We start from the raw sequence: 26,417 nt of genomic DNA on the forward strand, positions 1-26,417 counted from the left end.
CATAATAAACTCTACAGGCTTTGTACTTTGAATATATTTGAGTAAATACAAAGAAATTGATGGCAGAAGAAAATTAAATGCTGTTAAAAACTTCTTTTTTTAAATCCTACTTGCCTTTCCCTGCATGGTTCTGATTCTGATATTGGAATTGATGGACTTTTTTGTTTGATTGTTCTGTTAAAAAATTATCAAAATCTGAACATCCAGTTTAGATTGTTTATGTTTATTGGATAGGCAAAATAATAGGAAAAGTTTTGGTTGTATTGTTTAAATACTCCAGATTCCAGTATTTAGGGCTGGACATCGTTACAGTGTCTTCTGTTGGGTGCCACACTGTATACTGTGTTTCCAGGTGGAGTAGACCAAGCAGTAGGATATTGGCTCCTTAAAAAAAAGAGTCTAATTATGGCATACTAAAAATACATAGGCAGTGTAATCAAAGTACCTTTCAATTACATGACTGTATTAAATAAAGCCAGTGGGCCGGTGTATAACATAGAGGTTAAGACGAAAAATTCTGGGGAAAGAATGCTGGTGTTACAGTTCTAGCTTTATGACTCTCCAACTGTGTGGCCTTTTGCAGATTACTTCTCTGTTTTCTCCTCTGTAAAATGGAAATAATAATAGTACCTACCTCTAAGTGTTGGAGTAAGGATTGAATGAGTTAGTACATGTAGTGTGCTTAGACTAGTAAGTGGTACTTAGTAAGTGCTCAATAAATGTTAGCATTTATTTTGAAATATGTTAGAAATGCCAAGTTAGAGCATAATTTGGATTGTGTAAACTTTCTGGAAGCATAAGGCATAATTCATAATCTGGCTGATTTGTTAACTGCTCAACAACTAAAATTGTTATACTGTTATATAACATTATATAGCATTTATATATATAAGTGTTATACAGATGTTATACTGAACATCTAAAATTAAAACACTCATTTAACAAACTTTTTTGGCATAGTTTTTCTGTGTCATATTTGCAACATAATAATGTGAATTATGTCTTCGGTACAGTTGACATTATCCTCACGGTTACATCTTATTGATACTATATACAATATCAAATATATATTTTTATTTTACAGTTATTACATGTGATTGACTTTTCAACATCATTCTTCATTTTCTATTGCAAAAGGAAGTTAAGGCATATTTAAGCAAAATTTATCTTTCTTAGCTATTTTGAGAATGTGATTTTTCGTAGGGTTAGGGAGACAGGTGAAATTTTCTAAAGCAACGTTTGATACAAACATTAATTCTGTAGAATCTGGAATTTATCCAACCATTTTTTATTTTCCCCCAGAAAACACATATTGAGCACCTAGTATGTATCTAATTTTGTGGATATAAAGGTGTGGTTCTTACTTCTAAGTAACTCATAATTCATGAGGAAGGAAGAGTAGTGTTAAATTGTTATTTATTGTAAGTGTCAAAAATGTTGTTTGCAACTGCAAACAACATTTAGAGTAAAGAGTGTAATATTTTCAAAAGGTATTCTGTTAATGTATTTCATAAATTATGTTTTTTATTCTGCATTTTAAAGAGTGGAGCATTACAGAATAAAATGGAACAAGTTAGAGGGGAAAAAAAAGAATGTATCAGTTATTCACTTGGTTTTTTATTGGGGGCAGGGAGCAGACAATTGAAACAGTGTTGGATGTGAAATGTCAAAGTGTGTTCAATGGAGTGTTTATAAAGTACAGTTTAAAATGATACATATGTCACTGATACAGGGCATGGTGAGATGATTTTGTCAAAAATTATCCATGACAAATTACAAGGTTTTTTCACAGACTGATAACCTCTTTTTCTTTTCGGTTGTACATGAAGAGCCTTTTTTCAGTTTCTCAAAGTTAAATTGAAAATTAAGATTTAGCATTATGTGAAAAACAATGAAAAGGGTTTGAAATTAGAGAACCTGTGAATCTAAAATAGAATGATATTTATAACCCCTTAAGCCATCTGGATAGCTTTTTCAGATTAACGGTTTTGATGCATTGAACCCGTTCTTTAAACGTAATTAAAATTCAAAAAAGCGTATTTCAGAAAATGATTAATATTCATATCTCTGATGGTTAAAACATTAATGGTCTTAGAGCTTATCAGGCCACATTAAAAATTATATTTCCAGGTAGTCTCTGGGGTTCTCTTGGTTTCCTTGCTTTATGTAAGGAGGGTAGTCACCTTCACTTGTTTGAAATGATGAGTTTTATATATTTTTCATGTGGTAAATATTGCACACTAATTTGCTTTCCCCCAAGTATTATAACATTCTTTTTTTAAAACAATCCAACAATCATGATTTTAATTTTTTTCTAGATTTGTTGATCTACAGAATGCTTCGATACCCATATTTTTGTAGAATCCATAAAAATTTTCTTTCATGCTGGTTGGAATCTGGCATATATAATTTGGGTGTCTGGCCAAAAAAAATACATGCTACAGCAGAAAGATATAATGAATATGAAGCCCAGGAGGAAACAGATCAAACTGGAATTCAGGAGTTACACAGATCTCAAGATAGAGATTCTGGAGTGATGACTAAGTTACATATTCCAGTGATGGTGGATGAAGTTGTTCGTTGTTTGGCACCACAAAAAGGGCAGGTAAGTTGATTCATCTTTTATTTTCTAACACTTTTTACTTGAAATACAATTCACTTAATGTTCACATTTAAGTGTTTTTTAGTGTATTTACAAGGTTATACAATTATCACCACTGTCTGATGCAAGAACATTTTTATTATCCCAACAGGAAACCCCAAACCCATTAGCATTCACTCCCCATTGATACCCTTCTCCTTGTGCCTGACAACCTGCTAATCTATTTTTTGTCTATATCGATTTGTCTGATCTGGACATTTCATATCAATGAATTCATACACTTTGTGATCTTTTCTACCTGCCTTTTACTTAGCATGTTTTCAAGATTTATCCATGTTGTGATGTGTGTCAGTAATTATTTCTTTTTATTCCTGAATCATTCCATTGTATGGATATGACTTTTTTTTTAATCCGTTCATCAATTGATGAAGTTTACACTTCCATGTTTAGACTACTCTGAAATGCTGCTATGAACATTCATGTAAAAGTTTTTGTGTGAACATGTATTCAATTCTTTTGGGCATGTGCCTTGGAGTGGATGCTGGGTCATATGCTAACTCTATGCCTAACTTTTTGAGAATCTGCCAAACTGTTTTCCAGAGTTGGTTAGTTTCATCAAATAACAGTTTTAAAAGGAAAAGAATATTATGTTTTATGTGGTTAGGATATGAAAATGAAATTCTACTATAGCTTCTTGAGAATTTTAATATCTTTTTAGGAATGACTGGAGACAAAGGTAGAAGTTTCAATTCCCATCCTGTTTTCTTAGGCTGAGTTTTCAGCTACCTTTCTGTCTTACTGAGAATTCTCCAGAGAAATAGGACCAACAGGATGTGTAGGGGAGGCATGAGTATATATGTGGTTGTTAAGAGAGAAAGAGAGATTGATTGATTTTAAAGAATTGCCTCAAATGATTATAGAGGGTTGGTAAATTCTGAATTTCCATAGTAGGCTAGCAGGCTGGAGACTCACTTAAGACTTCCAGTTTGAGTCCAAAGACAGTTGACTGGAAGCATTTCTCCCTGTTCCAGGGAGGGCAGTGTTTGTTCTGTTAAGGCTTTCCAGTGATTGGATGAGACCAACCCATTTTTTTGGAGGATAATCTACTTTACTTAGTCCAGCAATTTAGATGTTAATCTAAGTTTAATTTAATTGTTATCTGAATGTTAAATTTAAATTTTATCTGAATGCTAGTTAAATGTTTTCTGCTAGTAGCAAAAACCAAATATTTATTTTGCAGTAACCCATGAAGTAGAGAAATAACCAAAGAAAAACAAATCCCATAAAATCTCCTCCTAATTCAGTATTTTATGTGCCTTTTTTCAAAAACCAAGTGGAATAAAATGAGGCGATTCTATGACTTGACCTACCCTGTTGTTTCATGTTTAAGTTCCTGATAAATATAATATTGGTTTGTTTTTATATTTCTATTGTTCTGATTTGAGTTTTCTAGTTACTTTTTATTGAAAGTTTAATTTTATGAATGTTATTTCTGAGAACTTTAATGTGAGGTACACTTAGAGACAATGTTATTTCTTACCTATTCTGCTGTCTGGCAGACAGCTTTATTCACTATTCCCTTAATCTTCAAGTAATAAAGAACTGCTGACAGTCCTTGGACAGGAAAGGTCTTCATTCTTCCAGAATCCATTATTTGCTGCTTTTCTTTCTGAGCCTTTTCTCCAAAATCATATTCCTTTGCAAACTATGAGTCATATATTCACCTGTATCAATCACCCACTTAATTATGTTTTTCACATCACCTTCAATGATAAATTTACAAATGAAACTTTTGATCATAATAAGAACGTTAAAAAAATCTACATGTAGTTTTGAGTGAGGCCTTGATCACTAATATTTAATAATTATTTCCTTTTCTTTGATATTTAAAAGATGCTTACTTAAAATAATTGGTTTTGGGAATTTCTTCTGTATCATAGCCTATTCACTACATATTAATTGTGCAAATATTTATGAGTTTGAATTAAAAAAGAATTGCTCTTATCTTTCTCTTCCTTAGGGCTTCCCTGATAGCTCAGTTGGTAAACAATCTGCCTGTAATTCAGGAGACCCTGGTTCGATTTCTGAATTGGAAAGATCTGCTGGAGAAGGGAGAGGCTACCCACTTCAGTATTCTTGGGCTTCCCTTGTGGCTCAACTGGTAAAGCATCTGCCTGCAGTGCGGGAGACCTGGGTTCAATCCCTGAGTTAGGAAGATCCCCTGGAGAAGAGAAAGGCTACCCATAGGGTCTCAAAGAGTTGGACACCAACTGAGCGACTTTCACTTTCACTTTTTCTCTTCCTTGGGAGTTACTCTTTGTGACCCAGTGGACTGTAGCTCACCAGGCTCCTCTGTCCATGGAATTATATAGGCAAGAATACTGGAATGGGGTTGCCATTTCCTTCTCCATGGAATCTTCCTGACCCAGGGATTGAACCCAGGTCTCCAGCACTGCAGGGAGACTCTTTACTGACTCTTTACTTTCCACCAGGGAAGCCTTGGGAGATACAGAAGGAATTAAACAAATTATAATTCTTTCTCCTTTCCCATTTTTCATTATTTTGTATTCTGGGTGAATAATTTTTTGTAAGAAAGTGCTACTTGTTCTAAAAACATTTTTCTTGCTCTTGAAGATGTTTCAGTATAGGCTACCTTGGTTAGTCTTTTATTCCTAATTTCTGAAAGCTGGGGACAATAAGCATGATCCTGTCTAGCTGAAGATGATAGCAGTTCAGAGGATATAGGAGACTTGGTGTTCTTTGCCCGTTAGTGTTGCTAATGTAGCTTGGTGCCTTGAGGGTTTCTGTAAGAGCGATAAGTTACGAGGGACATGATGGTCATGCAAGGACTAGTACCAGTAGCTATGTAATTTCCTTCAAGTAGCTTACTGTGGCTCTGCCTCAGATTCTCATCTGTGAAATGAAGTACAACCTGTCTCATATGGTCATTATGAGGGTTAAATGAGTTCATTTACTTAAATTGCTTAGAATGACATCTTCTGAGTAGTATAAGCTCAGTAAACATTAGCTGATACTATTATGGGGATTAAAAAGGATCAGAATTAGTAGCTAGATACAATAATATTCAAGAGAATATGTAAAATAGATAGCTAATGGGAAGTTTCTTATAACACAGGGAGCTCAAGCTGGTGCTCTGTGACAACCTAGAGGGGTGGGATGGGGTGAGGGGTATATGGGAGGATTAGGAGGGAGGGGACATATGTATACTTATGGGTGATTTACATTGTTGTATGGCAAAATCCAACATAACATTGTAAAATGTAAAAACTTTAAAAAAATAATGGAAAAAAAGTTAGGAGAAAAATGCTAGGAGACAGCAAAAGTGGAAATAAAAGTACCAACAAAGATGAAACAAGCATGTTTGCAGCTGGAAAGTGCTGTTCCTTCTGCCTTGAACCATTCTTCAAGTCTTGAGTTAAATTTCACTTTCTCAGGGAAGCTTTTCGAGAGCCTACAGAGGAGGATTGTCTCCTGGTTAGCGCATTCATGGAGTCATACAATTTTCTTTCATAGCATTTATAATTTTTTTTAAATGAGATTATTTGTTCAGTGGATGTCTTTCCTAGCAGACTGCCCTCCCTGAAAGTCATGGGCATGTTGATCTTGTCTACCGTTATATTTCCAGGATAAGCACTGTAACATGATGGATTTGTAATGATTTTTAAGGCAATGGATAAAATTCAGAGTAAACTGGAGCACAGATGTGAGGGACAGATAAAAGGAATATCCCTCAGTTACTAAGGGAGGCTCTCAGGCTCAGGACTTCTGTATGATTGCAGCCTCAATGTGGCAGGCCCAGTCTGATGAAGTAGCTGGAGAAATCTGGTAAAGGAACAGATAGGAGGACTGAGAAAATGAGCTGGTATCTAATTAATGCAGAATAGATTATGATAAATGTTAGGATAAGATTGTAAGGTTGGGTTTCTAAATACTCAAAATAAGTGTTTTATCTATTTTGATAGTCTAACATTTAATATTAATATCATTGTTACTTGATTTGCTGAAGTTTTCATGGTACAAGGTATAATTTTCTTTATAAAAATGCATTATACTCTATATAATGGATCTTTCCTAACATCAATAGCAGCATTTCACTTGTTTTACTTTAAATCTTTATAATCTTTAAATAGAGATTGAGCATAAAAGAGAAAATCTTGGGGCTATAGATTTACTTTCTTTAAATATTAAAAGCTGATCAATCACAGAAAGAAGCTTATTTTGTTTGACCTCAAATTATTGAAAAAGTTAGGAACCTCTATAAGAGACAGGCCCTGTACCATAGCACATATATGAAGATGCATTTTTTCCTAAAGAAAGGACTATATAAATTTCAGATGAAATGAACTGTGTCAACATGGAGTTGTTTCCTCTCCTTTGTTTTTAAACATATAGCTTTCTTGGAAACAGATTTTTATTTTAAATTTTATTCTACCTTTGTTTATTTGAAAAATGTTTCTGTTTTAAAGCATCATGGAGCTAGTTAAGTGACCTTTGTTATCAAAATACCTTCAGAACTGTGATATTTCCAGTGTTGTACTGGTAAATATTTAACACCCGGTCTGTGGGTCAGGGTGGAGTATGGATTTCAAAAAAACAAAACCCCAATTAATTTTGTTTGCACATTTTCGTGAAATACAAATTCCTATTATTGCCCTTTCAAGTTACTAACCTAGTATTATTGAATGTACCATTAGGAAGAAATATGTACAGTTGGATGTCTCTAACCCTTGTGAATGACACTGGATATGACTCTCACGATTGATGCTATTAGATATCTGTAGGTTATATAATGGCAAAAAATTTTGCCTGACAATTCTGAAAATTAGTATAGTCTGTCAATTTTTCCCTTAGCTTATTTGACATTCCCTACTTAAGATCTGTATTTTGTATTTCTCTACCCTGGAAGGTACCATGGTATAGCCGTAGAATACTGTTTTCATTTATTTTTTTAGCAGTGACATTCTTTTTTTCTCTAATAAACAATCCATCCCAAATATAAAACAGGTTAAAAATGGTATTCTGTAGTGTGACTTTGTTTATATGATTTACTGGTGCTAAAATCCATAATACATTATATAACAATGAGACATTTTGTTGAGTACAAAAACTTTAAAATCAGCATCAGTGTCCTTTTATTTTTTGCACAGTTTGGATTCACATTGATAAATAAATATAAAATGTAACTGTTTTTTAAAGTTGTCCTGAAATCTCACCTTAGTTTTTATTTCTATAGAAGTTGTAAGATAATTTTAATTAAATAAAAAAGGGCATTTTAGTAATAAACATATAATTAAAGTTTCAATACAGCAATAAAGCAGTTATAAATATTTTTGCACCTAATTTCAGACCACCAAAATAAATGAAGCAAAAACTATCAGAGTTTATGGGAGAAAGAGTGCTATAGTAATAGTTAGAGACATCAGAACCCACTCACAATATTCTATAGAACAGCCAGACAGTATTTAAATAAAGGAATAGAGAACTTAACACAGTAAACCAATTGTTTAAGACATATACAGAACACTCTACTCAATATCAGCAACAAACACATTTCTTGAGTACACATGGGATATTTTCCAGGATAGGACATATGTTAGGCTATAAGTTCAGTCTCAATAGATTTTAAAAGATATTGTTCAGAGTATCTTCTCCAGTCACAATCAGATAATATTAGAAATCAATGGCAGAATACAATCTAGAAAATTCATGAATTTTTGAAAATTAAGTAAAACATTCTTAAACAACCAATGGATCAAATAAGAAATCACAAGGGAAATTAGAAAATACATAGAGATGAATGAAAACAAAATCACAATATACCAAAACTTACATTACACAAGTCCTAAGGGAGAAATTTATAACTATAAATGCCTAGATAAAAAAACAAAGTTCTCAAATCAGCAACCTAGCTGTACAACTAAAGGAACTAGGAAAAGAAGAGCAAATGAAACCCAAAGAAAAATGGTGGAGAGGATCAATGAAACCAATTTTCAGGGACCAAAAAAATTGACCAGTCAGTTGTTCCATACAAGATTCTTCTTGACCGGCATATAGGTTTTTCAGGAGACGTAAGATGGTCTGCTATTCCCATTTCTTTAAGGGTTTTCCACACTGTCTTATGATCCGCAAGTCAAAGGCTTTAGCGTAGTCAATGAAACAGAGGTAGATGGTTTTCTTTAGTTCCCTTGCTTTCTTTATCATCCAGTGAATCTTGGCAATTTGATCTCTGGATTGAGAAAGGAGTACAACAAGGCTGTTTATTGTCACCCCATTTGTTTAACTTATATGCAGAGCACATCATGAGAAATGCTGGGCTAGATGAGTTACAACCTGGAATAAAGATTGCTGGGAGAAATATCAATAATCTCAGATATACAAATGATGACACTCTAATGGCAGAAAGTAAAGAGGAACTAAAAACTTCTTGATGAGGATAAAGGAGTAGAGTGGAAAAGCTGGCTTAAAATTAAATATTAAAAAAACTAAGATCATGGCATTTGGTCCTAGCACTTCATGACAAGTTGAAGGTGAAAAGGTGGAAGCTGTGACAGATTTCCTCTTCTTGGGCTCTAAAATCATTGTGGATGGTGACTGCAGCCATGAAATTAGAAGATGATTGCTTCTTGGTGGGAAAGCTATGACAAACCTAGACAGTGTGTTAAAAAGGAAACACATCACTTTGCCGACAAAGGTCCGTATAGTCAAGGCTATGGTCTTTCCAGTATTCATGTGCAGTTGTGAGAGCTGGACCATAAAGAAGGCAGAGTGCTGAAGAATTGATGCTTTTGAACAATGGCGTTGGAGAAGACTCTTGAGAGTCCCTTGGACAGCAAGGAGGTCAAACCAGTCGATCTTAAAGGAAATCGACTTTGAATACTCATTGGAAGGATTGGTGCTGAAGCTGAAACTTCAATACTTTGGCCACCTGATACGAATAGCTGACTCATTGGGAAAGACCCTGATGCTGGGAAAGATTGAAGGCAGAAGGAGAAGAGGGTGACAGGGGATGAAATTGTTGGATGGCATCACTAATGTAATGGACATGAACTTGGGCAAACTTTGGGAGATGGTGAGGGACAAGGAGGCCTGGCATGTTGCAGTCCATGGGGTTGCAAAGAGGCAGATATGACTTGGCAACCAAACAACAGGAACAAAAACAATATTGACAGTCTTAGCTAGAAGGACTAAGAGAGAAAGAGAGAAGACTCAAATTAACAAATTGAAAATGGGGTGATAGCCACCAGTTCTACAGAAATAGAAAGGTTTATATGAGAGTTCTAAGAACGATTGTATGACAACAAATTCGATGGTGGTTTAGTTGCTAAGTCGTGTCTGACTCTTGTGACCCCATGGACTGTAGCCCACCAGCCTCCTCTGTCCATGGGATTTTTCCAGGCAAAAATACTAGAGTGAGTTGCCATTTCCTTCTCCAGGGGATCTTCCTGACCCAGGGATTGAACCCGGGTCTTATGCACTGCAGGCAGATTCTTTACTGACTGAGCCAACTTAGATTAAATGGATAAATTCCTAGAAACAACAAGACCTACCAAGACTAAATCAAGAAGAAATAGAAAATCTGAATAGACCTATAACTAGTAAAATCAACACTCTCTTGACAAAGAAAAGCCCCAGACCCGATGGCTTCACTGGTGAATTCTAGCAAACATTCAGTGGTGAATTAGTATGAACCCGTATCAGACTTTCTGAAAAAACTGAAGAGGAGCGAATGCTTTCTAACTCGTCCAATAAGGCCAGCATATTCTTGATACCTAAGCTAGACAGAGACACTACAAGCAAAGAAAACTACAGACCAATAACCCTTATAAGCATTGACACAAAAATCCTCAGCAGAGACTTGTAAACAGAGTTAAGCAGCACATTAATAGAATTATACACCATTACCAAGTAGAATTTATTCCTCAAATGCAATGTTTTCATCAGACAAAAAAAATTGATCAATGTTATATGTCACATCAACAAAATGAAGGAAAAAGGAAAAGCATGTAATCATCTTAATGCAGAAAAATCATTTTACACAAAACTTACCACCTTTTCATAATAAAAATACTCAACAAACTAGAATAGAAGAAAAGTACCTCCATGTAATAAAAGCCTTATATAAAAAATCCACAGTAAATATGATACTCAGTAGTGAAATACTGAAAGAGTTTCCTCTAAGATCAGGAACGTGACAGTGATGCCCATTTCACCAACTCTATTCAACATACTACTGAGAGTTTTAGCTGGAGCAGTTAGGCAAGAAAAAGAAACAAAAGGCACCCATATTGGAAAGGAATAAGTAATACTATAACTGCAGATGATACGATCTTATACATAGAAAACGCTACAGATCCCACATACAAGAAATAACCCAAATCAAAACAAAAAGAACTCATAAATTAATTTAGTGAAGTAGCAGCATACAAAGGCAGCACACAAAAAATCATACATGAACAATCAACAATCTGAAATGAAAATTATGATATGGTTCCATTTGTAATAGCATTGAAAAGAATGAACTACTTAGAAGTAAATTTAACCAAGGAAGTGAAAGACACATACAAGGAAATCTATAAGATATTTGTAAAACAAACAAACATAAAAACACATCATGTATTATGGATTAGAATACTTAATATTGCTAAAATGTCAGTGTGACCCAGAGCTGCCTACTGATTCAATGAAATTTGTTCTAAAATCTTAATGATGTTATCTTAGAAATAGCAAAATCCATCCTAAAATTCATATGGAATCTAAAGGAACCCTGAATGGTCAAAAAAAAATCTTGAAAAAAGACCAAACCTGGAGAACTCATGTTTGCAAATTTCAAAACCTACTGCAGAAGTACAGCAATCATAAGAGAGTGATACCGACATAAAGTCAGACATATAAACCAGTGGGATAGAAAAGAAAACCTGGAAATAAGCTCTCATGTATATGGCCAAATGATTTTTGACAAGGGCACCTAGGACATTCAATGGGGAAAGGGCATTCTTTTTAATAAATAGTGCTGAGAAAACTGGATATCCATGTAGAGAAGAATTAAGTTTGACTCTTATATAATACTACATAAATAAACTTACTCAAAGTGGATCAAAGATATAAATGTAACACCTGAAACCGTAACACTCTTAGAGCAAAAACTTCTCGACATTGGATTTAGCAGTGATTTCTTGGGTACAACACCAAAGATAGTCAAAGAAAAAGATAGATAAATTGTACTTCATGAAAAATTTAAAAATTTCAGCATGAAAAGACACTACCAACATAATTGAAAAAGTGACTTATAGAATGGGAAAATATTTGTAAATCATATATCTGGTATCAATTTAATATGCAGAATATATAGAAAAAATTTAAAACTCAACAGTGCAAAACAAATAACCTGATTCAAAAATGGGCAAAGAACTTGAATAGACATTTCTCCAAAGAAGAGATACAAATGGCCAATAAGCACATGAAATGATTCACAAGATCACAGATTAGGGAAATGAAAATCAAAACTATAGTGGGATACCACCACAACCATTAGAATGACTACTGTCAAAAAATGAGAAAACAACAAGTGTTTGGTGAGGATGTGGAGAAATTGGAACCCTTGAGCCCTGCTGATAGAATATAAAATGATACAAATGCTGTGAAAAACAGTTTGCCACTTCCTCAAAATTTAAAGCAGAATATTATGATCCAGCAATTCCATTTCTGAGAATATGTACTCAAAAGAATTGAAAGAAGGATCTTGAAGCAAATATTTGCACACCCATGTTCATGGCAGCATTCACAATATCCAGAACATGCAACTAACTCAAGCTTTTGTTGATGGGTGAAGAGAAGCAAAATATGACCTACACATATAACAGGGTATTATTCAGCCTTAAAAAGAAGGGAAATTCTTCAGTATGCTACAGCATGGATGAACTATAAAGACATTTTGGTAGATAAATAAACCAGTCATAAAAAGACATACTAACTATATGATTCTACTTACTAGAGACACTTAGTGTAATCAATATCGTGGAGACAGAAAGTAGAATGGCAGTTGCTAAGAGCTAGGGAAGAGGTGAATGGGGGAGTTATTGTTTAATAAGTATGGAGTTTGAGAAGATAAAATGAGTTATGTAAATGGATGGTAGTGATGGTTGTGTAACACTATGGATGTGTTTAACACCTACCATTGAAAGCTACACTTAAAAATGGTTAAGATGATTAGGTTTTATGTTGTTTGTTTTAGCATAATAAAAATTTGTTTTAAAAAAATGCAAGTTCCTGATTTGAAGAAAACACACTTTTTTATATTAATTCATGGCTACTAGAAATAGATGATTATTTCATAATTATATGCAAACATTCAAGTAAAATAAATATTGTTGCTATTCTATTTTACTGTCAGATTCTGTGTTTCTTGCAGATTTGTTTCTATGTGTACTTCTAAAATATCTTTAATATATATTTTAAAGCCCCATTAATACTAGATTTCATGATTGGTTTTCTGTTTATTATGTACGGTATTTTATTAGTACCATGAAATCAAGTAGGCCTTAGAAAGTGTTACTTTGAACAAAGCCAGCTGAGGTGATGAAATTCCAGCTGAACTATTTAAAAATCCTAATAGACGTTGCAGTCAAAGTGTTGCACTCAGTATGTCAACAGTTTTGGAGAACTCAGCAGTGGCTGCATGATTGGAAAATCATGTTCAAACTACTGTACAATTGCACTCATTTCTCGTGCTAGCTGGGTTATGCTCAAAATCCTTCAAGGTAGGCTTCAGCAGAATGTGAACTGAGACCTTCCAGGTGTATAAGCTGGGTTTCGAAGATGCAGAGAAACCAGGGATCAAATTGCCAACATTCATTGGATCACAAAGAAAGCAAGGGAATTCCAGAAAAACATTTACTTCTGCTTCATTGGCTATACTAAAGCCTTCGACTGTGTGGATCACAGCAAACTGTGGAAAATTCTCAAAGAGGTGGGAATACCAGACCACCTTACCTAGAAACCTGTATGTGGGTCAAGAAGCAATAGTTAGAGCTGGACATGGAACAACTGAGTGGATCAAAACTGGAAAAGGAACACGGCAAGGCTCTGTACTTTCACCCTGCTTACTTCTATGCAGAGTACATCATGCAAAATGTTAGGCTGGATGAATCACAAGCTGATATTGAGAAGGCTGGGAGAAACATCAATAACCTCAGATATGCAGATGATACCACTCTAATGACAGAAGGTAAGAACTACAGAGCCTCTTAATGAGGGTGAAAGAGGAGAGTGAAAACGCTGGCTTCAAACTCAAAATTAAAAAAACTAAGATCATGGCATCCAGTCCCATCATTTTCATGGCAAATAGATGATGAAAAAGTGGAAGCAGTGACAGGTTCTCTTTTCTTGGGTTCCAAAATCACTGCAAATGGTGACTGCAGCCATGAAATTAAAATACACTAGCTCCTTGAAAGGAAAGCTGACAAAACTAGATAGCATATTACAAAGCAGAGACATCATTTTGCTGTCAAAGGTCCATATTGTCAAAGCTATGGTTTCTCCAGGAGTCATGTAGATGTGAGAGTTGGACCATAGAGAGGCTGAGCACTGAAAAATAAATGCTTTTGAATTGTGCTAGAGAAGACTCTTTGGAGTCTCTTGGACTGCAAGGAGATCAAACCAATCAATCCTAAAGGAAATCAATCCTAAATATTCATTAGAAGGACTGATGTTGAAGCTGAAGCTTCCATACTTTGGCCACCTGATGCGAAGAACTGACTCACTGGAAAAGACCCCGATGTTGAGAAAGGTTGAGGGTAGGAGAGGGGGACGACAGAGGAAGAGATAGTTGGATGGTATCACTGACTAAATGGACATGAGTTTGAGCAAACTCCAGGAGATAGCATAGGACAGAGGAACCTGCTCTGCTGTAGTCCACGGAGTTGCAAAGAATCTGACATGACTTAGCGACTGAACAACAACAATTTATTTAATACATTATCTGATATTTCAGATACTTGTCACATTTATAGGTCTGCACTACCTGGTGATGTGATGAACATTTTACATACTCTTGCTAAGGTATTTAAAATCTTTTAGACAGCCAACAGTAATAAACACAAAACAATTAGACAATTAGATATTGAATTCTTAGATTTGATCATTTAATTAAAATTTTTTATCTTTTTTTTTTGGTAAAAACTTCAGTTTATCAGCTCTAATGTGTACTAGTGAAACCCACATTATTCAAACTATCAAATTTAGAATTTCCTCTTAGAGTTTTAGGGTGGGGCTTATGGGCATTTGAATCTCAATGGTAAATTTAGCATATTTTCTCTAACCCGAATATATATATTTAATGTTATTTATAAAATACTTTTTCATATCATAAGAAATGTGAAAAACTGATTCAGAAATGAGTTTTCTGGTTGTATTTTCAGATTTTATTTGGCTTTTTTGTTGTTTAGTTGGTAAATTGTCTTCATCTCTTTTGCAATGCATGGACTGTAGTCTACCAGGCTCCCCTACTCTTGGGATTTCCCAGGCAAGAATACTGTAGTGGGTAGCCATTTCCTTCTCCAGGGGATCTTCCTGACCCAGGGATCAAACCCCCCCTTCTGCTTGGCAGGTGGATTCTTTACCACTGAGCCAGGGAGCCTTTAGCTAAGTGAGTTACTCATTTGTGCCAAAATGTTTCCTAGTTTCTTTAATAATTCTTAGTGTTAGAAATCCCTGAGCAATAGTCTAGTCATAGTTACATAGATTATAACTAAAAAGATAATAAGTTGTTCTTGCTTATTTTCCCATAAAGATATTAGTACTATTTAAAATACTCATATTATGTGCTTTTATAATTTACATATGATTGCAATAGTTTTCATATTAAAATCTTTAATAATTGCAGTGTATATCCACCCTTTCTAGTAAGTTCAGTATCTGTGAGAATTTTCTTGCTTTTCTTTCAGTGACTTAGTACAGTTTTATCAGTGAATATAATTGTCTTCATTAGAATTTAGAAGCACAGTATAAATACAGGACATTGGGCCTTTATTTACATAAATAAGACCAATAACTTAATCCATTCTTTTGCCTATCCAGTGTCTTTAAATTATCTTCTTATGATTTGCTCTTTTTATAGTCCAGAAACTGAATCCTACTTTTTTGCCATTCAAATATGAGAATTAAATATTTTTTTTTGCTTTAAATTTAGCCTAAAAATTAATTAGAAATTACAGTATCCTGCTTTGATGATAACTTCCAAATAAATGTGGTTCCATTGTTGTGAAAATGATCTTCCATTTAAAAAGTCAGATATATGTACTTAATTTTAAGTTTTATTTGAGCCATTCTTCAAGTTTAGTAAATAGAGACCTAGGAAGAAACAACTGTCCATTCTGTAAGGGAAGCTCATGGGAAGAAAAAGAAACAGGTGAAGTTTTTTGTTCACAAAGCACATTTGCATGAGTCATCCTGAGTACTGGTTACTCTATTTAGGTCAGCACTAGTCCCTGATCAATAGTCTAATCATAGTTACTGCAAGAGGCTAGGTCCAGTGGTTCTTTTCCTATTGTTTTTCTAGGTTCCATATTATTTTTGTTAAAAGTGCTCATAAGTATACCTTGACCTTGTGAGTTCTCAGAACATTTCATTTTACTCTTCTTCCACTACCTTCTCCTCATATAACTACTTAGCTGTAAGTAGCATACTTAAAATGTTATTTTATAATAAACCAAGTTACAAAGCTTTATGGTGACTCATCTTATTGTAATGATCTGTGAACTCTCTCTTTCTTCTTCTTTTTTTTTTTTTTTTTGTGGGTGCTAGTTTTTGTCTCCTTTGGGTGAAACAAATATTTACCAGGAGATAATGTACATTTAAAGATTTTATTTGCTTTTATGAATGTTGTTTCAGAAAGCATTTATATGCATTTTTATAGCTACTTACCTTTTCTTTTCTGTGTAAACGTTTCACTTGGTTTGTTTGAGTCCTTAATGTATAAGATGTTATATTGCATTGTATACTAATTTTAAGGATGTATTTTATCCTTGTCATATTCATTGACTCTGTGTGATATAGAATATTTTTCTATGTTTATAATTAAATTTCCAGAAAAAAATTATTTTGTTATATATGTATATATTTTTTTCTTTTTGAAAAGCAAAAGAAATTAACTCTGGATATATAATATATTTATAAAGATGGAGGATTTTTCACATGAGGCCAGTGTATGCTGGGAAAGACATTATTAGTAACAACAACATGAAGTCATAGAAGATTTTAATGTTTGTGAAGCCCTTTTATATATTATTGTCTGTGCTTTCCGTTAGTGTTGATCTCAGTAGCATTTTGTACAAAGTAACATGTTAACTGCAGGAAAAAAAGAGGAAATATGGCCAGTCCTTTTGTTGTATTGGAACCGTGTAGTAATAAGTGATATTGGTTGAACTTGAATGCTCCTAGCTACCAATCAGATTATGTGGTTTATGTTTTGTTTTTCCACCATTAGTATTAGTTCTTAGTACCTAGTGGTCAGCCTTACAAAAGCTTCAGGACCTGTATTAGGCCTCTAAACTTATAGGTCAGGTACTTTGGTCTAACATCCCTAGAGCATAGATCACTAGCTTCCTTGGCACATGAGGGACTACATCAGTGCTCAGTCATTTGAAGTATGTTAATTCCAGAAAAACATCTACTTCTGCTTCATTGACTACACTAAAGCCTTTGTGTGGAACACAACAAACTGGAAAATTCTTAAAGAGATGGGAATACCAGACTACCTTAACTGCTTCCTGAGAAACCTGTATGCAGATCAAAAAGCAACAGTTCGAACCAGACATGGAATAATGGACTGGTTTAAAGTTGGGAAAGGAGTATGTCAAGACTGTATATTGTCACCCTGCTTATTTAACTTCTATGTGATGGCACCCCACTCCAGTACTCTTGCCTGGAAAATCCCATGGACGGAGGAGCCTGGAGGGCTGCAGTCCATGGGGTCGCTAAGAGTCAGACAGGACTGAGTGACTTCACTTTCACTTTCATGCATTGGAGAAGGAAATGGCAACCCTCTCCAGTGTTCTTGCCTGGAGAATCCCAGGGACGGGGGAGCCTGGTGGGCTGCCTTATATGGGGTCGCATAGAGTCGGACACGACTGAAGCGACTTAGTAGCAGCAGCATGCAGAGTATATCATGCAAAATGCTGGACGGGATGAAGCTCAAGCTGGAATCAAGATTGCCTGGAGAAATATCAATAACTTCACATATGCAGATGACATCACTCTATTGGCAGTAAGTGAAGAGGAACTAAAGAGCATCTTGATGAAAGTGAAAAAGGAAAGTGAAAAAGCTGTCTTAAAACTCAACTTTGAAAAACTAAAATCATGGCATCTGGTCCCATCACTTCATGGCAAATAGATGCAGAAACAATGGAAACAGTTACAGACTTTTTCTTGGATGCCAAAATCACTGCTAATGGTGGCTGCAGGCTTGAAATGAAAAGATACTTGCTTGTTGGAAGAAAAGCTATGACAAACCTGGACAGCCTTTTAAAAAGCAAAGACATCACTTTGGCCACCTGATGCAGAGAACTGACTCATTAGAAAAGACTGATGCTGGGAAAGATTGAAGGCAGGAACAGAAGGAGATGGGAAGACAGAGGATGAGATGGTTGGATGGCATCACCGACTTGATGGACATGAGTTTGAGTAAACTCCAGGAGATTTTGTAGGACAGGGAAGCCTTGCATGCACACAAAAACACTTAAGTTCAATTTACAACTATTTACATAGTATGTACATTGTATCAGGTATTCTGAGTAGTTAAGGGATGATTTAAAGCATATGCGAGGATGGGCATAGGTTATATGAAAATACTCCATGAGGTTGCAAAGAGCTGGACACAGCTGAGCAACTGAACTACAACATGCTTCTTTTGTTATCACAACATTCTGCCGAGGAGTTCTGGTCTGTCTCAATGGTCAGGTCACTGTTTTTTTCAGAGCTTGTTCCCCGATTGATCTTTTACTCTAGGTAGGAAATCTTCTGTTTGTAATGATAGGAGAGGGGGATAAATTGCTCAAAGAAGGTATAGGATAAATTGACTAGAACCATCAATAGACTGAGTCTTAGAAATAGAGCTGGAGAGAAAGGGTGCTGTCAAGGGCAAGAAACTGTAAGAGAATGTTTTCAGGAAATAGTGTTAATACTAAAAAGGGAAATGGACTTCATGATATTCCATCTTCTCTATGTTTTTCCTTCTTTTTCTTACCCCTTGCTACCTAATGTTTCTTCACTGTGGTTTTGATTTTACTCTTCTTTTATAGCAGAAATCATGAAATAAAGCAGATTCAGTCATCTGCCCTTCCTATTTTAGAAATGATCTTCAAAATAGTCTCATGAAGACTGACTTTTCCACCAGTCCAGAATATTCTACCAAGGTGATTTCTTCTTTGAGTAATACGTGCGAAACCAACATTTTTGAATAGAAAGTCTTGATTTTGCTTTACTTTAAAATGATCAAAACAGCAAACTAATGAATGAACATGAAGCCAGCTTTTCTTGCTAAGGACTACTTAGAACTTAAATGCAATTTGAGCTATTTCAGAAAGGAGAATTAGATAATTATGAGAGAAAAATATTTTATTTTTCTTGGTTTAATATTTTTGTAACATCATTTTCATAACAGAAACTGCCCAGATTTTTCTAAAGTTATTTAGTTAATAATATATAATTATATCCACAAATAAAAAGTCAGATATTCATTTGCATTATGATATAAAAAGTAAGGTATTAATTTGCTTTTTAAATAAGATGAAATACAGTATTCCTCTCTAGCTCATTAGGTCAGTTTAGGATGTTAACCACAGTATTGCAGTCTCTGATACTTTTTACTTAACTTCTATGATAATGAAAGATCAAGAATTAACTAGTTAGATGCAAAAACAATAAAAACATTTTTAACGCTTACATTTGATTTTGAGTTGGGATGATTGCATATTCCAGATACTGCTTTAAGTTGTATAACTGGTGTTCATTTCTTTTGTTTTATATTGGTTTTGGGTAAAAAGTCTTGTAAGTCTTTCCAAAATGTAACCTTACATACCTTAATGTCTGGGCATTTAAGTCAAACTCTTCTTAATTGGCTTAAGGTTGTAATTTTGAATATCTATTCTTATTCTCTTCTATGTAACAGTGGTTTTCTAAATGCCTTAATTTCTTCCATCCCTAAATCTCTACCTGGCTGTGTGTTTCTGTGTACCTTTTTACTCTTTTTTGCTGGTATTCATTTCTTAGTATACTGACTTATAGCAAGGTCATCTACACTAAATTTTCCAATAGAGCTAACATGACTGGCTCCCTCACTTCTGGTCTTCATTTGAGTAACACCTTTTTAGGGAGATCATCCTTGGTGACCTTATTTAAAATTTCAACTACCATCCCACAATGTTTGATATCCCCTTTGCTTGCTTTTTTTCTTTCTCTCTAACACTTAACACGTTTTTTCATTTTCAATTTGATTTCTAACTGTCTCTTATGCCCTCCTTCTATGGCATCCTGGAGTTTAAGTTCCACAAACTTGAATTTTTGTCTGTTTTTTTGCACCTGCCTCCTCAGTGCTGAAGACAGTGTCTGGCACATAGAAAGTATCCTATAAATATTTGTTGAAATAATTATCACAAGGAAGAATGAAAAGTACTAGTAAGAGAAACATTAAGAAGGTGGGCATGACAAGTGATTGGGTGAAGTGAAGAAGGCCTTCGGGAAGTGACGAAAAAAGACAATGAACTGTTAGGTCTAAGTTTCTGTGCAAAATGAGTCCATTTCCTCATTTTTTCAGTAAATATTCATTGAGCTTCTACTGTGTGACAGATGCAGTGCTCTTCATCCTGGGGATACAATGTGGAACAAAATTGGACATGATTTTAGCCTCCAAGGAGCTTACAGTTTAGTGGAGGAGGCAGGCATTTATCAAATAATCATCAAGGTGAATGTGAAATTTCCGCAGCTGTGATAAAGAATACAGCTAGCCCTCCTTATCTACAGTTACACATCCACAGACTCAACCAACTGCAGATCAAAATATTCAGGGGAAAAAAAAATTCCAGAAAGTTCCAAAAAGCAAAGTTTGAATTTGCAGCTCACAGGCACACAGAACAATTTGTGTGCATTGTAATGATGTGACTTAACCTACATCATGAAATGATTACCACAGTAAGTTTAGTGATTATCTATTATTTCATATAAGTACAAAACTGAAGAAATATAAAAAAAAAATTTTTTTTTCTTCTGATGAGAGCTCTTAGGCTTTACTTTCTTAATAGCACTCAAATATAACATATAACAATGTTAATTACATTTATCATATTTTACATTTCATCCCCAGTACTTACTTATCTTATAACTAAGTTCATTCCTTTTGATTTCTTCCAGTTCCTCCTCGCCCACCTTCTACCTCTGTTAACCACAGTGATCTCTTTTTCAAGGAGTTTGTTTGCTTGTTTTTGAGGTATAATTGACCCATAGCACTTTGTTAGTTCCTGTTATGTAACACAGTGATTCAGTGTTTCTATACATTTCAAATCATCATGATAAATCTAGTTAACCGTCTGTTACTGTATAAAGATATTACATTATTATTGACTGTATCTCCATGTTGCTTTTCATCCCTGTGACTCATTTATCTTGCAGCTGGAATTTTGTACCTCGTAATCTCCGTCACCTATTTCTCTTCTTTTTTGAGCCCCTTCCTCTCTGGCAGCCACCTGTTCTCTGTATCTGTGAGTCTGTTTTGATTATGTTTATTCATTTGTTTTTTAGGCTCCACATTTAAGTGAAATCATATAGCATTTGTTTTTCTTGTACTTCCTTCATTTAGAGTATTAACCTCTACATCCATTCTTGTTGTTACAAGTGGGAAGATTTCATTCTTTTATGACTATGATTCCATTTTATATATACATCACATTTTCTTTATCCATTTATCTCTATATGGGCACTTAGGTTGCTTCTATATCTCGGCTACTGTAAATAATGCTGCTGAGTGATGTGTATATTTTCCAGTTGGTGTTTTGTATCCTAGGCATGAAATTGTTCGATCTTGTGAATTTTTAATTTTTTGAGGGGTCTATGTACTCTTTTCCATAGTGGCTGTACTAATTTATGTTATTAGGTACTTAAGCGGAGAAGGCAATGGCACCCCACTCCACTATTCTTGCCTGGAGAATCCCAGGGATGGGGGAGCCTGGTGGGCTGCCATCTCTGGGGTCGCACAGAGTCGGACACGACTGAAGCGACTTAGCAGCAGCAGCAGCAGCAGGTACTTAAGAGAGGAGCTAAGCCAGAGGACCTGGGAGCAGGGGTCTGTTGCAGGAAAGTCAATAGGGTCCTGCTTGGTCACAAAATCAGGGAACATGATACCACTAGCTTTGTTCTTTCTTAAGATTGTTTTGGCTATTTGGAGCCTTTTATGTTTCCATACAAATTTTAGAATTCTTTGTAATTGTTCTGTGAAAAGTGCCTTTGGTATTTTGATATAGATTGCATTGAAACTGTAGATTGCCTTAGGCAATATGGTCATTTTCAGTTCAGTTTAGTTCAGTCACTCAGTCGTGACCAACTCTTTATGTCCCCATGGACTGCAGCACGCCAGGCTTCCCTGTCTATCACCAACTCCCTGAGCTTGCTCAAACTCATGTTCATCAAGTCGGTGATGCCATCCAACCATTGCATCCTCTATCGTCCTATCCCTTTCTCCTCCTGCCTTCAGTCTTTCCCAGCATCAGGGTCTTTTTCATGAGTTCATATCAGGTAGCCAAAGTATTGGAGCTTTAGCTTCAGCATCAGTCCTTCCAGTGAACATTCAGGGTTGATTTCCTTTAGGATTGACTAATTTGATCTCTTTGCCATCCAAGGGACTGTCAAGAGTCTTCTCCAACATCACAGTTCAGAAGCATCAATTCTTTGGTGCTCAGCTTTCTTTATAGTTTAACTTTCACATCCAAACATGACTACTGGAAAAACCATAGCTTTCACTAGATGGACTTTTGTTGGCAAAGTAATGTCTCTGCTTTTTAATATGCTGTCTAGGTTGGTCAAGCTTTTCTTCCAAGTAGCAAGGGTCTTTTAATTTCATGGCTGCAGTCACCATCTGCAGTGATTTTGGAGCCCCCCAAAATAAAATCTGTTACTGTTTGCATTGTTTCCCCATCCATTTGCCGTGAAGTGATGGGACTAGATGCCATGATCTTATTTTTTTGAATGTTGAGATTTAAGCCAACTTTTTTACTCTTCTCTTTCACTTTCATCAAGACGCTCTTTAGTTCTTCACTTTCTGCCGTAAGTGTGGTGTTATCTGCATATCTGAGGTTATTGATATTTCTCCCAGCAATCTTGATCCCAGCTTCCGCTTCATCCAGTTTTGCATTTCACATGATGTACTCTGCACATAAGTTAGATAAGCAGGGTGACAGTATACAGCCTTGACGTACTCCTTTCCCAATTTGGAACCAGTCCATTGTTCCATGTCTGCTGCTAACTGTTGCTTCTTGACCTGCATACAGATTTCTCAGGAGGCAGGTAAGATGGTCATTTTAACAACAGTAGTTCTCTCAATTCATGATCATGGTGTATCTTTATATGTCTTTGTGTTATTTTCAGTTTATTTCAGCGTCTTGTAGTTTTCTGAGTACAGTTCTTTTACCTCATTAGTTCAGTTTGTCCTAGATATTTTAGTCATTTTTGTGTGTGTGTGATTGTAAGTTAGATTGTTTTCTTAATTTCTCTTTCTGATAGTTCATCGTTAGTGTATAGAAACATAACAGATTTTTGTATGTCAGTTTGTATCCCATGGTTTACTGAATTCATAGATGAGTTCTGGTAGTTCTTTGGTGGCTTCTTTAGGATTTTTTATGTATAGTATCAAGTCATTTACAGAAGAAGTTCTACTTCCTTTTCAGTGTGAATTTCTTTTATTTCTTTTTCTTGTCTGATTGCTGTTGCTCAGACTTCTAATACTGTGTTGAATAAAAGTGGTGAGAGTGGGCATCCTTGTCTTCTTCCTGATCTTCGAGGAAATGCTTTCATCATGGAGCTCTTCATCATTGAGTACTATCTTACCTTTGGGCTTGTCATATATGGCCTGTATTATGTCGAGGTATGTTCCCTCTAAACCCACTTTGTTGAGAGTTTTTATTATAAATATTTATTATAAATAGTTTTTATTATATTTTATTATAAATAAATATTATAAATAGAGAATATAAATATTCTCCAGAAAGAAGGTAAGAGTATGGCAAGAATGAAGGGTTGTAATCCATCCACTCGGTGAGCTGAAGACATAAAGTGGGAGGTGGTGAAAGATGAGGCTAGAGAGGAAAGTGAAGGTCAGAGATGGTTACGTTTGGCTTTTGAAAAAGATTATTCTGTCGACACTATTTAGAATGGATTGGTACAGACTAATCGTGAGACGTTTGTTCAGACTAAAGATAAAGGGAGTGGTAGATTTGAAGATGCATGGACAACTTTGAGAGAGAAATTTAGGAGGTAAAATGTACACGATGAAGCTGACATAAATTAAACACTGTTTTCATGTTAGATACTTACTAGGTACTAGGGATATAAAAAAGATGGCCTGCAGTAGAGGAGCTCTCTGGAATAATACATTCCTTTATACACAAATACAGAAGCATACACATCTATGGATATTTATATATGTATATGTATTGCTTTGGGGGTGATAGTGAGGGAAACTGCTACCTGTTTTTCACAGAGGAGATGAATGAAGGCTTTTATATATCTTCTGAAATAACAAGGAATTTCCTGAGTGAGTAAGGAGAAGAAGGGAATTCTAGGGAGAGAGAACTATTTGAACAAAGTCAGAAAGTCATGGGAAAGCAACATTTGCTCAGGAAAGCAAATGTTTAGAACATGAAGGCATTTGTAAGGCACGCTAATGACATAGAATTTTCCTTTTAAACTGGAGTAGCCTTAACACTTGGAGAAGGAAATGGCAACCCACTCCAGTGTTCTTGCCTGGAGAATCCCAGTGGCAGGAGAGCCTGGTGGTTCTCTATGGGGTCGTCTATGGGGTCGCACAGAGTCGGACACCACTGAAGCAACTTAGCAGCAACAGCAGCAGCAGCCTTAACACTGTTCTCCTCTCTCAGTGCCCTGAGGTTTAGCAAGGAATCTCTAGAGTTGATTGGGAATAGAGATGGAAAGATGGGTTATTATGTTTGAAGAGGGAGCTTTCACTTGAAATGTTTACAAACAGAAATGAGAGACTAGAGATAGAAACTAGATGTGGAGATTGAATGTACCATACAGGTGATGTCTAAACCCTTGATAATAGGTATTGTCAAGACAAAAAGAAGGAAACCTTGTATAACATGTACATTGAATATCACAGTTGTAAAAGAATTTGTGTGATGGAAAAAGAAGAGATAGATAAGAGAAGTTGGTAAATATGTTAAGTAAGTTGGAATATGAATGGCTGCTATGTCTAATTTGCTTCATTACTTTGGGTCCCTTGGCCTAGGACTTAAGGAAAGGGTTGTTTTCTTGCTTTTTGAATAGGTTAAATAAAAGCTAAAAGTGATTTTTTTTATGCCTTCCAAATCTAGACTGTTTTCTTACTCATATTTAAGATTAACTGTTCCTTTGCTTTAATTAGCAGTATTTTATCGACACTCTAAAACACCTGCTTGGTAGTCCACAATGAATGCATTATTGTATTTCTACTAGAAACCTGTGTTGTAAAATGACTTAAATTTATTTCAAAACTTTTCATTGTTGTTGTTTTATGTAAAATAAACATTACCACATAGATTCAACTAATCAAACTAATATTATTTTACTACTAATCCTGACAGATTTGTTTACAAAAAAGATACTAAAGAAATTACTCAGATAGTTCAAAGTGTGCCAGCTTCGAGATTACACATTTCTGGTCAATTATTTAAATTTTGCTGTATTTCTTTCCATGAGTTGATAGCTTCAGTGCCTTGGGCTAATATTCAACCTATTGGTTGGCTTATTACCTTTCAGAAACCAGCCTGTGTTTGGTGTAAATTAAGTGACAGAGAATACCCACTAGAGTTATGAATATGATTTCTTAATTTTATCTTTCTTGATCTACCTGATGAATTATTTGTCTATACCAAAAGGAGAAGAGGGAAGGATTTTTCTTGTATGTGAATTTCCATTGAATGCTCTGCAGGTATTTTCTTATGACAACTATTTTAACCAAGGCAGATGCTTTTTCTTCATATTTATGTATTGATAGTATTAAATAGATAGGGTTAAAAAAATTAAGACCAGAAAAACAATTAACTAGGAATAATAGTATAATCTCCAGATTAATTCTAAATGAATGGATGTTGCTGTTAGGTACTATATACCACACTCATAGTCTATAATAAATTTTAAATAAGAATAGTTTAGCTTAAATCTATATAATACAAAAGTAAAGTTTGTATGGTGTTTAAGAGAGGCATTCAAGGAGTATGGTTTTTGTAAATGTATTGTCAGTTGCTGAAAATTAACAAAAATGTGTATACTTGATATAAACATTTCATGATTCTTAAAAATTGGACATTGTATAATTTTTCCCTCAATAATGTCAGTGTTGGAGATAGAAACTAATTTTTTGGGAGTCAGGCTGTTTATATGAATCTCTGATTGTGGTGGAGTCAGGCTGTTTATATGAATCTCTGATTGTGGTTTGATTTTCCAGTGTCTTGCATAAAAATTCAAATGTGAGCAGAAAGTATTTAATAAATTTGGGGATATGTGATTTCCAATAAAAGTGTGAGTGAGGAAATTA

General features: G+C 35.0%; 1 protein-coding gene across 8 annotated transcripts in view; it reads left to right on the plus strand.

Annotated features, from left to right (window-relative positions):
- METTL15 (methyltransferase 15, mitochondrial 12S rRNA N4-cytidine) overlaps nt 1-26,417 on the plus strand; it is a 217,316-nt gene that overhangs the window by 3,106 nt on the left and 187,793 nt on the right. For all 8 annotated transcript variants that reach the window (XM_019975441.2, XM_019975445.2, XM_070803980.1 and 5 more), the window contains one exon: nt 2,319-2,605. In XM_019975441.2, coding sequence (XP_019831000.1) covers nt 2,336-2,605 — 270 coding nt within the window. In that variant the 5' untranslated portion in view covers nt 2,319-2,335. The remainder of the gene's footprint in view (nt 1-2,318; nt 2,606-26,417) is intronic.

Source organism: Bos indicus, chromosome 15 (genome assembly GCF_029378745.1).
Source record: "Bos indicus isolate NIAB-ARS_2022 breed Sahiwal x Tharparkar chromosome 15, NIAB-ARS_B.indTharparkar_mat_pri_1.0, whole genome shotgun sequence".
Classification (NCBI taxonomy): Eukaryota; Metazoa; Chordata; class Mammalia; order Artiodactyla; family Bovidae; genus Bos; species Bos indicus.